The 13,802-nt window shown below is 39.2% G+C and overlaps 1 protein-coding gene across 1 annotated transcript in view; it reads left to right on the top strand.

Annotated features, from left to right (window-relative positions):
• Positions 1–13,802, top strand: part of TRAF4 (TNF receptor associated factor 4) — a 54,628-nt gene that overhangs the window by 29,169 nt on the left and 11,657 nt on the right. Inside the window, exon 2 of the mRNA XM_077480405.1 lies at positions 10,915–10,966. Within this exon, the coding sequence (XP_077336531.1) occupies positions 10,915–10,966 (52 nt within the window). The remainder of the gene's footprint in view (positions 1–10,914; positions 10,967–13,802) is intronic.

Raw genomic sequence — 13,802 nt, 5'->3', positions numbered from 1 at the left:
TGTCGGCCTGGTCCAGGAACTATGCATTGTATATGGCCTTGCAGTAGGACAGGTGTCCAAGCCTCGTACACACTTGATACTGTAATGCTTCCACTGAGGATTCCAATGTCAAATCGCACAGCAGGTGATTGGCAGGGAAAGGCTTTGGCCCGTTTCAGCAAAAGTGGAAATTCCAGAGAATTCCCACAGCATTCTTTGGGTGTGGAGAGGAGCAGCTGCCTGGCACAGGAGATGAGGTTCTGGGTTTTGTGGGATACACACTATTGTGTGTTACATCAGCTGTTTGTATTGCGGAGCCTCCTGTTGTTCACACTCGCTACTCTTGCCACGGATCAGCTCATTCCCCCATCTGACAGTAAAAGGATTCTTGGAAACGGGATGCAGCTCTCTGGTAGTGCGGATAAGAAGACTAATAAAGATGTATTATATGCTCCAGATGTGCACATGAATCTAAAGCTGGCTTCAATACGTATTCTTACTAGAAAGTCTTGTCTGTAATCATTACAATACATATGCACAGCAGTGAACCTGGCACAGATGTGTTAAGCTGTTTTATTTAAACTAGTAACGTTACTTACAATCCTTACAATAAATATTTGAATTAAAACACACTTATTAACTATAGTAAATGTATATTGTGTAGAAACACACTTTTCTATCTTTTTGTGTAATAAAAAAAAAAAAAAATATATATATATATATATATATATATATATATATATATATATATATATATATATATATATATATATATATATATATATATATATATATATATATATATATATATATATATATATATATATATATATATATATATATATTATAGCATTTAATAGGCAGTGCTATATTGCCTTTATACTGCCTGTGTGTCCCCTTAAACCCCGCACTACTGTGACACAAACACGTGCATTGCATGCAATTGCAGGGTGCCCCTATTCAGTTGAATGGGTGGGCAGTATTGCCTGCCAAATGTGACAGTGGGGATAATATTTTCTGTTTTATGATGCATACCCCACATCTTAAGAGGGAGGTTGGGGGGCAGTAAAATATGGCTCAACAATGCGGCTTGCTATGGGGGCACATAGTAGGGGGGATGAGTCATAAGTGCCAGCGGGGGAACTGAAAAGAGGAGGATCGAGGCTGTGAAAAACCATTACACAGCAGGAAGATATAACAATGTGTTGTGTTTTTTTTTTTTTTTTGTTTGGTTTTATTTAATTTTTTTTCCTTTAGTATCACGTTAAGTTTTAAGTGGCGAATGGGGTTTTAATAAAATGCTGCATTTTATCGCATTCCTTTTGTTCTGCTGTACTTATACGCGCTAATATTTGAGAGCTTGGCAGGCTTCACTTTATTAGTAGGCCATGTGTGCACTCCATGATTTCCTACACCAACTTTCCCTGGTTCTACTTCATTTAAAGCAGGGATGTCCAACCTTGTGAAGAGCGAGGGCCACTTTAGTGTAACCGGTCTCGGCCCACAATGTAGCGGGCGGATGACTGGTCCCTGTTCACTCTGGATATGCCCACTCTACTCTATGGGCCCTCCAGTCTTATCTATCTCCTAATTTTAAATGGGTTCAAATTCCACCACATCGCACCATAAAAGTGCAGACCATTTTTTGGAACCACACTGCATCACATGGTCATTTTTGTACCATGCAATCTGTTGTAGACAAACCGCACCGCATGTGTGTGCCTAGGCTAAATTGGTCTACAATAGGAGAGGTAGCTATATATAATGAATCTTGGTAATCTTATAATAATCTATATAATGAATCTTCTTGCGACCTATGGCTCAGTACACTGGTACATCCAGTGTTTATGCTTCTTGAACTGCTAACACTATGGAAATATGGTATATAGTACACTATACGCAGCTCACACAGAGCTCCAGGAAACTTTCTTGGAATCTTCCAAGTGGAAATAAACAGTATTTACCAACAGGGTTTGTTCTCATCTTGCCCTTTTGGACCTGGTAATATATGGCTACAGTCGTATGTGTCATAACTTGACACAATCGGGGATGGCCCTATTCCCAGGGCTGAATTTATATGCCAGTTGCAAAACTTCATCGTGGGAATCCAGACAGTTTAGTGTGCGTCCGTCTCGGCATGGTACTGTCCTGTGTTTCTGGTTTTGGTGGTTTTCTGCTGCGGGCTTCTGATCTCCGAGGTGGGTGGATGATGTGAACTTTGTTACAGATCTGGAGAAAGCTGAATGTTTGCTTTAAAGTTACAGTAACCTCTGTGTCCTTGTATTTCACCATTCAGATGGCTGTTGATTTTCTCTACAAGGGGTGAAGTTAAATATTAGCTCAGAGGGGGTATTCTTCTCAGCAGGGTAGAGACACTGGGCCTGGCTCGGATTATGCAACCCTCTTATTTCTCACAGGGTTTAAGGTTACTGATGGTGAAGGGCAGTGGCAAATTATGCTTTCCTTTTTTTCCATTTTTATTTTTTTCCTTTTCCTTTTTTTGGAGTAAAGCATGCTATATGAACTGTCAGATCCATGTTTTGGAAGCATATGAACTGTGGATACACAGATGGTCTGGAGCTCCTATTTATGAAGTTCTCTGGTTCAAGGTGTCCACAGGGGGAGCCACCCAACATTGGGGCAGAACTCCGCTGTAAAGATTTGAACTGTGTTTTGGTCTTTATTTATTTTTTCTAAATAAGTGGGGAACAGTTTATAAACTTGATGGCTTTATAGTTGGCACTCCTGCCTTGCAGCACTAAAAATCTTGGCCAGGACACCTCATGAAGGTTTTTCTCCGTTTTGAGTAAAATCAGTCTATATATGCAGTACAGCATGCTTGTTTATACTCATTGGGTTGCAGTTATCCTGCCAAAGTGATGGTTTGTATACTATTTTTTAATGTCACAACTGCAGGGATGTGTACTAACGTAGCCACAGGCCATAGTGACTTGTGGATCTGCAGTCGAGGAAGCGAGGTAGTTCATAAAACTGTGGCTCAACTGCCTGTTTTTAATGCCCTGCGGCCTCCTCTGTTAACAAGGCCTAAAGGTAGGTTCGCATCTATGCGATGCATCAGCATATGTGCCTTGCTGCAGAAAAGCCTATTCATTTGAGAATGAACTGCCTGCCACCCGTTTAATAGCACCAAAGTGCATAGGCCTTCTTCCTTTTTTTTTTTTTTTTTTATTTATTTTTTTTTATTTACACTGCACCAAAACACATGGTGCTTTGTTAACATGCATTTTTATTTTGTGATTTATTATTATCTTTTTATTTTTTTTTCATGCATGTTTACAATGTGCCATTTAAATAAATATATATAATATATAATTTTTTTTATTTTTTTTTTTTTTTTTTTTCCTTGCCTGCAAAAAAAGTGCACCCTTTGAGTGTGTTCTGTATTGCGCAAATGTGAACAGATCTTAAATACTTGTGTGCAGTAAAAATACAAATCTGCCATGAAAACCTTACAAGTAGGTTGCAAACGCATTAAGGGTCGGTTCACAGGAACGCGATCCCTGTTGTATGACTTGGCATCCTATACATTTGAATGGGCTGCAAATTGCATCAGAACACCCAAAAAGTAGTGCATTCACGCATTTAAAAAAAAAAAAACTGCTGCACCTAATCGCATGGTATTGCTGGACCATGCAATCTGGTGTCTCAAATGCACTGCATTTGGGTGCCATTAGCAATTTATTGCCACCTGCAGCAGATCACAAAGGCAGTGCATATTGAATATTGTATGGGAAAAGCGAACGGAATGTGCTTTTCCTGCACTGCGTTTTGGTGTGAACCGGCCCTAAGGGCTCATGCACACTGCTGCTCCAAAAATAAGCTGCTTTTACGGGCATTTGAGCTTTTATTTCAGCTTTAAAGAAGCGTGCGCTTTTTTTGTGCACGTTTTTGAGCATAAGCATGTGTTTTATTTATTTTTATTTTTTGGGGGGTACTAGCTCCTCTAAAAACACGTTTGGTTTTTTTTCTGCCTGTAGGCGCATATGCCTGAAAAAGCCCTAGTATGCATGGGCACATTGGCTAACATGGAGGGGAGTGTCCAGGCTAAAAAACAAAAACAAAAAAAAACCTCAAAGCCTGTAGGAGCTTTTTTTCTGTTTCAATATGTTTATTGAAAATTTTGAATAAACAGGATAAAACAAGAGACTCTAATCTGCTCCTTGTGCGCCCTCGCAGGGGCTACAAAGCATGAATATGAAACCGAAGGGCAAACCATCACATTCTACTTATAAAAACACAAGAAGGGAAGGAAAAAGTGTAGGGAATGGTATCGAGACTGGCTCCAGTACCAAGCAACTCGTTCCTTTATCGTTTCCGGAGGGCAAGCCCTTCTGTAGGAACTTTTTTTTTAGCTACTTTGTGCATGAGCCCTAATAATTTTTTTTTTTTTTTTATTTTTTTTTTTTTAAATGCTCAAAAATAAGCATTCCGTAAAACTCGCACACATTGAACTTGATGCACCTGTTTTTTTTTTTTTTTTTTTTCAACCTTCTCTACTATGTATTTATATAATTATGTATCCTGCAGAGGACATTGGATACTTTGGCAAACAAAAAGAACATGAAGAATTTGATTGTCCTAGTTCGGACCAGCAGAACAGACTGAATCATTTTGTTCAGAACTACTGCAGAGCATTTGGGGTCGGTTTCACACCTTGGAGTTTGAGGACGAAACACGCAGCATGTTGTGTGAAACACATGAGCCAGTGTGTCAAGTATTTTTTTCTTTTGTAGCAGTGCTGAGGTTATACAGAGGGAGGAAGTTACATGAGAGGGGAGAGAGTTGAGAATGAAAGCCTTTAGTTGCCAGCTGGCAGATTAGATTGTAGCAGCATCTGCATGTTAGTCCAGATGTGCTCAGTAATTGGGCTTATATTGAATCATTTGTAGCATAGGAGTGCCAGATATATTGAAACTAGTTTACTAAATCTCTCTCAACTGATCTCCGTACCTCCGGGAGATTGTACGTAGGGTTATGAAGAGTGCGTATTCATGTAATGAGACCTCCAGGCTCCCCTGGGTAAAGCTTGACGTGGTCCACAGGGCTTTGGCTTACTGGTTATAGTGCTTGTTGTTATGGTACTTATATGGATGATATCCTAAATAATTAACGCATGATGATGTAAAATATATTTTGGAAAATGTTTTATTTTATAGCAGAAAAATGACCAGCCCTGATATAAGGTCATTTACAATACAATAAGGTGTCCTCTTCTAAGGGGTGCCTTCTTATATCTCTGTATGTAAACTACAGATCTTGCACCCTCTGGAAGACTATTATAAATCAAAATTTTGTGTGAAGAAATAGATATTGGTGAAAAAAAATTTATTTGCCGTTTTTCTACTTTCTATCTGTAAAAGCAGTTCACCCAAATGTAGGGCCTGACAAAACGTCTTTTTGCACCTGTTACAACAGCTTGGAGAAAGAACGTCTTGATAGAACGGTTGTTGCGTCACAGAACCGTGCGTTTCATCCATGGACTGATGCTTTACATGTGCTGAGCATTGCCTATTGAAAATTAAAAGAACCAACTCTTTCCAACATGAAGGCCCATAATTGTTTTTAGAGGCATCTGTTCCGCATAAAGTGTAGATGTTAAAGTGGTTGTAAACCCCGATTGTCACTTTAACCTGTAGCTAAGCGTTATTCTAGGCTTGCCTATAGGTAGTGGAAATTATCTCCTAAACATGCGCCGCCTAGGAGATATTTCCACTACTGTGGAAGAAATGGACTTTCGTGCCTTTTCTTCACTCGCAAGTGCCGTGACTGACAGCTCCCACGCATGCATGACGTCATGCCACTCCAGCCAGTCACAGAGCCAGAGCCTGTGGCCCTGGAAGGAAGTGGGGCGAAGATGGATGCGGCCTCCAACAGGGACATTGTTGGCTTTGTTTGCAGGTAAGTGCCACATAATGGGCTAGTATGCAATGCACACTAGCTCATTATGCTTTTACTTTGCAGGGGGAAGAAAGAGAAAGTAAAACCCATAAGAATTTACTTCCTCTTTAACGCTTGTTATACATGAGCATACATGGGTCTTGTGCTCCTCATATATGTATGCTTATTTTGGCGAAACAGTCTGTTGGGCAGATAGTCTAACCAACTGATAAACCTCTTTAATTCCTCCAGAGATCAGTTGGCCAAAGGTGTTTGATTTTCTCTCTTATAGGTTAGTATCTTCAATAAACCCCAACTCCAGGTGGCTGTACATATTCTATTGGCCATGGATGGGTAGAATTTTGAATGAAAATTCTTGGCTAAAGAAGGTTCCAAGAAAGTTTGTTCATTTTTAGTGAGTCAAATGGATATTCTTTTTCAACCACAGTGACTTTTGAAGGAGCAGGATGGAAAAATTTTCTCGAACAAATTTCTAAGAGTATGTTTTCATTTGGTAAAGTCCAGTAATTCCAAAAGCAAATTTTAAATCTTTGGAAACGACATTTCAATATTCTGAGAGAATACATACAAACTTTCCTAAGGCTTTTCAATCTAAATTCTATCCACCTATGGTTGACTTAGAGGAGCTTCAGTCACCTGTGGGGAAATTAAAAGTTGGCAGCTACAAAAACGTAGCTGCTGTCTTTAAAAATCAGACGCTTACCTGTCCCAGGATTCAATGCTGTTCTCACCTGAACTGTTTTTATTTTTTTATTTATTTTTTTTTATTTTTTTTACTAGTCTTTGGTCTCTGGTGCTGCCATTTTAACTGTGGCCAGCATGCTGCCTTCTGCGCATGCGCTAGCTGAACAGTCCTACAGCCTTCCTGGGACTGGTGATGTGTCCCAGAAGACAGCGGGGGGGGGGGGAGACTTCCACTCGGATCGCCTAGGCAATCCAAGTGGACGTGGGAATGGGTACCCATCAAAACTATGCTACGCTCAAGGTTTTTATCTTCACGTGTTCTAGGTAAAAAAAAAAAACTTCAGTGCACAGCAGTGCCCCCCCCCCCCACCCCCAAATACTTACCTGAGCCCCACCCCGTTAGAGCCTCGACTCTCCCAGGTCTTTCCCTCATTGGTTGAGATAGCGGTGGTAGCCATTGGTGCCCACTACTGTCAATCACAGCCAGCCAGTCAGCCAAATGTATGTTAGTAAAGGTGTGTGTTACTTAAAAAATCACTTTTGATGCATCTGGCTGTTTTTCCTCCATTCTGCTCTACAGGCTAAAACATGGATGCCAGGGTGACCATCCTCTAAAATTTGTGGCAGCTATTGGTAAACTCAGATCACTGAAGATGCATTTGAATTGGTTGCTATGGGTTGCTGAGTAAGCCTGAAGATGACCACAATTTAATATGCGTAGATATATTTGATCAGATGTCCTAAACTTGAGTACACATTTATATTGTAAGTGCCTTTTTAGTTACAGTGCAGGGTTACTTTGTGCCAAAGTGCTTTTCATGCACTATTTAATTTGCAAACTTGGAATAATATAATTTCCTCCTAATTATCTTGAAGTAAAGACTTTTAATACTGTTGTGGTTGATATACATAATTATATTTATATTACATTATAGAACGTGGCCTGGGGCCAGCCATCTCGTGTTCGGTTTGGTTACTACTGTACTTTACGCTCATTAAATATAGCAAATGCTAACCCTGGTGACAAGCTAAAGTCTTTGATATAAAAGATGAAAAACGTACCGGCTTGCTGAATGGAGTCAGAATTTACATTTCTCTTATATTATTAAGGTTAGGACTGTGGGCCATTTCAAAGTTATTTGGACGCTAAATATTTTGTGCCCTATAAATAAGTACTGGTCTTTCTTGTTCGTTTTTTGGAAGTAGTTGAAAGTGGAAGAGTTAGCCTAGATTCAGATCAGTACATGAAAGGGAAAATTAACCACATGGCAGGCTCTAACAGATGTATAGTTTTTTTTTTTCTGTTAAACACATGGAGGACCAACTGAATATTTTTTTTTTTTTGTAAAAAGTTTAGATATGCTCATGTTACCTAATCTAAAGTAGTATCACAAAATCTTTCTATAGGGTCTAGAAAATTAAAAGGATATGACACTTGAGATTACTCTTCTTGCATAGATGACTGTTGAAGGACATGGTTTCCCTATACATTAGGATGTTTGGTAACTGAATCTTCTCATTTAAACAGGATTAAGCATGTTTACAACTGCCCATTCATCTAAAGGTCTTCAAATTGATCTTGGTCTGCCCAATTAAAAAAAAATGGCCTATAATTGTATAGCAAAATCTTTATTTGACCTTTTTCAATAACCTATTGATCTTCAAAAGCATGTGAATGATAAAGCTAATGTGTTATGATGACCATATACACGGGTATATGTGGTCATTGCGTAACTGATAGCGTATAGTAATGTGAAAAAGTATGTATAAGCTGTGGAAATTCGTTTTTTATTTTCCCCAACATATGGGGCAAGCAAACAGATCTTCACTCAAAGTGCTTACTGATTAAATTTTCTTTGTGTTCATACTTTTTAACTTATTCAACAAAAATATCAACAGATGCTGTTGTGTGGAAAAATAAGTATGCCTGTGGCCTTGGAAGCTGACATTGCACCATTTAGGAGAAATTTACTACTTGTAGGCATTTTGCGGAATTGTCCACCAGTCTTTCATTATTCACTTTTCAACCATTTCTCCGTTCCTTTACTTACAAAATGTTTTTGGGTTTCCTTGCATGCATTGCCTTTTCAAAGGAATTTTAATGAGATTCAAATCAGGGCTTTGACTAGGCAGTCCATAACCCTTTGTCTTCTTTTTTGAGGCATTTCTTTGTGGATTTGCTAGTAGTGTTCTTTTGTATCCTTCTATCTTGTTTTAAATAATTTCCTATATATCAACTTTTGAATAGACCCTGCATGCTCAGCAAGCATAGTTTGATATAATACAGAATTCTTAGCTGACCTGATGACTGCAAGTTGCCTGGGCCCTAAAGCGGCAAAGCAACTCCAAGCCAAAATATTTCTACCACCACGCTTCACGGTTGGTATAACCTTTTGTCTTTCGTTTGTACCAAACTTGTCTACTGTCACTCTGGCCAAGCAACTCTCATCTTTGTGGAGTCCGCAGCACATTGGAGCCAGACTTACATTTGCCACTAAAAGGTCTAGAACAATGTATTTGTGGACAGCAAAGGCTTTTTCCACATTTACACGTTCTATGCAGGTTTGTTTGGTGCAGTCCCATTCTGATTGTAGATGCATGCATATTTACGGTTTTTCAGATGTTAACATGCAGATATGGCAATGATATTTTGGGGTTCTTGAGGACTTCTTTGAGGCTGCATTCACACCTGGTATTTTTCAGCTCATCAAATCCAACAAGCAAAATCTCATTCATTTCAGTGGCACCTGTGCACTTCTGAGCATTTTTGTGACCTGGAGCAAAAGATGCCCTAAGCTCAAAAAAGAACACAAGCTTCTTTGGGGAAGATTATCAGTGTTTGTCTGCCTTTTACATTGGTGACCTAAACAAATTTGCAGCAAAAACGTGCGACTTTGAAATGCTCAGGTGTGAATGCAGCCTTAAGCACCAAGCGGTCAGCTCTTGGGCTGGATTTTCTAAGTTGGCCAGTCCAACTTTCATGTGAAATCTAGGACACTTGTAAGTTATTGTCCTTTTTGCTGTCCTTGTAGTGGAATGATTGATATAAAAAATTGTGTCAGTCTTTTTGAATCCCTTGCCAGACTTGTAGGCCACCTTTTTTTTTTTTTTTTTTTTTTTTTTTTTTTTTTTTTTTCTGAGGGCTTTAAGGGCCATACACACAGGCCCAATATTTGGCAGCATCGGCCGTTTCAATAGAAATTGGGTGACTTTCAGCCGGTGTGTACAACACCTGGTCTGACAAAAGCCAGCAGTTCAGCTGGCTTCTGTTAGTCATGACAAAAAAGATCTGTTGATTGGGACCTGATCAGCGCTCTCAGCCAATGGCTGTGTGTTCTGACTGGGGGCCATCCCAATGTCAGAACAAAATTGGCTCAGCGGGGGGAGATCATTGTGCTAACATTGAATTGTTAGTACAGCAGCTCCTCCTAAGCTCTTAAGTTTTTTTTTTTTTTTTTTTTTCGTTCAGCCCACTGGTTTGAACGAAAAGTGTGTACCAGGCATTAAAGAGTCCTTTTGAGATTTGCATGATGACGCCACACAAATCAATAGCAAAGTGAAGGCCAGACCTTAGAGATCTGAAGTTTAACTAATACAAGTAATGCCTGTGTAATTTAAGTATATCACCTTTATCTGTAGGTATTGCTTGGATGGCTATCTAATATTTGCCTGTTCAAATATGTTGAAATGTAAATTTCCATATGGTGTACTTATTTTTAACATGAACACACGTGGCTTTGCTTTCAGATAGTATGGCAATGTAGTTTCTTAAAGAGAAAACTTGAATGATCTTTCAGCTACATCCAGTTGCTCTGTATTGTGAGTGATCTTATGCAAAGTGCCTTACCGTTAATAACTTCTCTATGATTCTGATAAAGAGTACGGTTTATTCCCCTTTTTTATCAGAGTAATCTTTATTGCTAATACATTTTATGATATTTTGCCTATAAATGATGATGGTAACATTGGTTACATAACTCAATCTGTGATTTGGTTATGCAGTTTTTATCTCATGCATGGCTAGTAAACCTAGCAGAGTTTCTCTTTCCCCTGATCATTTGTTTTTCTCGGTTTTTCCTGGAAGTTCCACCAAGTGCGACGTGACGTTTTCATATTCTAAGCGATACTAATTAAGCTGACACACTGCATCACAGGAGGTTTGTGCTAGACACGGACCTGAATGAATTAATATCGGCTTAGAAGATCTTCCACTCTGTGTTACATATGTTTAGAGCACATGGCAATTACTGTATTTTGTTGTCTTCTTGATAGTAATGGTATCTAATAGGTTTCAGTATATTGAAACATTGTGTTTTTCTTTTTGTTTTGCAGTGAAGGTGTTTTTAAATGTCCAGAAGATCAGCTTCCACTAGACTACGCAAAGGTAGGACCCCATTTGTTTTCCTTCTAACCCAAAAACTGTTGGACAGCTCTTGATGTGGATAACCCAAGATCATTTGAACATATAGAAACTTTGGCTATAAAGGAGCACATATTTCTATATCACTTAAACGATGGGAGAGAAGATACTCTGTCTGCCCTCACACAAATCTGACTGCGGTGCATATGTGGTACTTAGTCTTCGGCCCTCTACAGAAGAGTATGTGGTCAGGCCTGCTCATAAGTTGCGATATCTCCCTATGTGGTAACAACAAGATTCTCCCACTGCCTGAAGTGCTCACCAGTTACCCTCCTAATGGATTGTTTATTCATTATTGCACAATTATCTTATTAAATATGTCTGATAATACCACACTATTCATGACCTACCAAATGACTAAGAAATCTACAGCCATTGCTACAGATTGTGTTCTCTCTAGTCCAATGTATCTACGGTAGTAAGGCAGTGCCGAGAGCTATGAAGTGGCAACAATTTAAATATGTCTTAACTGATCTGACTGCATTAACTGTAATATGATTTTGCATTCCTCTAAGCACTGGCTTATTAAAGAAGGCCATTAGACCTCACTCCTAATTAATCTCTACTTATACATATTGTAGATATATTCACATAAGTGAGACTTTATGCTGAATCACGTATGGTTAGTAGAGATAAGTAAATCACAGTTATCTGAATATATTCTGAATAGTTATCTGAAAATAATTTAAGCCGAATTGGCACTACATAGAACTGAGCCATTCACAAATACAGATTGCTGGTGTTCTTGAATTTGTTGATTCTCCCTGGATTGAATAAATGGCACATGCACATTCAGGAGAATTGGCATTTAACAGAAAAATATGAAGAGGAGCACAATTTATCTGCTACAAAACTAGGACTTCTTATAGTGTCTCTTAACCCAAGAACATACACTCAGAATTTTTTATATATATATATATATATATATATATATATATATATATAATTTAGTGTGTGTACAGATGCACTTCAAATTTGAATATCATCAAAAAGTTAATTTTATTTCAGCAAATCAATTCAAAGAGTGAAACTTATATTTTCTGTAGATGTATTATATACATACACACTTCAAGCTTTTTCTTTTTATTATGACTTACAGCTGAAAACCCCAAATTCAGTATCACATTAAATTAGAATATTACAGAAGACCAATAGAAAAAAAAAAAAGTATTTTTAATACAGAAATCTCTCTATCTCTCTATCTTCATTTTTAGGACTACAGAACAGCTTCTTGTCTCCTCATATCAATAACGTTGGGGGTTCTGTAGCAATCAGACTGAACTGAGTAGGGCTGATTTATATTATTTAGGAATTCAATGCAGCCCAGACAGTGTACAGGAAGCCACGAACACACTGGATTTCTGGCAGATGCACTTAAAGCGGAGCTTCAGGCTCCTTCAGAAAAAATTAAGTCGGCAACTACAAATACTATAGTTGCAGACTTTTTTTTTTTTTTTTACATATTAGGACACTTACCTGTCCTGGAATCCAGTGGTGTCTTCACCCCAGCCATTTTTTTTTTTTTCAGTCGGCTATCAGGTGCAGCAGTGAGGCCTTGCGGCTTTACAGCCGGCTCCCTTCTGAGCATGCGCAAAGCACGCTGCGCTTTTTGAATGGCCTGGGATGGGGGGGGGGGTCAAACTTCTGGGGGACTTCAAGGCAAAGTCACTCGGAAGTGGGGGCAGGTACCTGTCAAAAACGGGTACCCACTCCCCCCATCCCTCTGAAAGGTGCCAAATGCAGCAGAGGGGGCAGGAAGAAAACAAGCTTCCCCTTTTGGGTGGAGCTTGGTTTTAAGAAACCGATGTATAGCAAAACGCTTTCATTCCTACACATCCTAGTCTCCAGTCTTTTTCAAATGTCATCAACCATGACTGGAAGCTGTAATCCCATCTCTGGTTTCTAAAAGTATAAAGTGTGGTGTTTTTCAAGAAAGATTTCCAATGATGACTCAAAGAAAGGTGCTTTTATATTTCCCCCGTTCTTTACAGAGCTTTGGTAAACATGGTCTTGTGCGTGAATGTCATACCTGAACAAAAGGATTGTTTCATCTTGGAAGAAGTGTTCCAAGTCGTTGGAAGGATTAGTTTGTTAGTATGCAGTAGATTAGTTTTCTGCTGTTCGGTGACAGATATTTTTTGTTCTACTGTCTTCTAAAATAGCCCCTAAGCAGACCCAGCCCTTTGCCAAAGAAAACTTCTCCAGAACCACCATAAGCTGAGCCCAGGCGACACCCTGACCCACAACAATGCCCTTCTGTTCCAGGCGCCTTTTTAAATGCAGCTCCTAGAGGAGTATAAACCATGCTTTTGTGCCTTGTGTCCGAGCCAAACCCAGCGCTGACTGGAGATAAAGCAACGTCAGTACAGTATTGAGATGCACCAGAGAAAGAGGCTTTGTGGTCGCAGCCGTACAGGAGAGGCAGTGCTGGTGTGTAATGGGCTGTACTATGAATGGCTAGTCTGAATATGGTCTACTATTATCCGTGGTTACAAATCTCTACCCTTCCTCCTTCTATATCTGCACCCCTTTCCTGCTGCACGTGTTCTATAACATCGATGGAATGTTCTGACATAATATTACAAAGACCTTTTTTTCCCCCTTGTGCCAGTCTATGACAAATGCTCTGTTGAATGATTGAGACACAGCTGAACTGGCAGCTGTTGCATGCGTTTTTACTACACACTTCTCAGGAAAATGACCGTTGGCATGGATTTATTTGTGGACACACTAGGTACATGGCAGGTGGCACCCCAATGAAAATGCTGTCTTTGTTTTTGGCAGAGTACTCTGTCTCTAT

This window comes from Lithobates pipiens, unplaced genomic scaffold (genome assembly GCF_037356315.1).
Source record: "Lithobates pipiens isolate NorthernLeopardFrog02 unplaced genomic scaffold, aLitPip1_a1.2 Scaffold_16, whole genome shotgun sequence".
Lineage (NCBI taxonomy): Eukaryota > Metazoa > Chordata > Amphibia > Anura > Ranidae > Lithobates > Lithobates pipiens.
The sequence above is the reverse complement of the archived record's forward strand: the minus strand, read 5'-3'. Positions and strand labels throughout refer to the sequence as shown.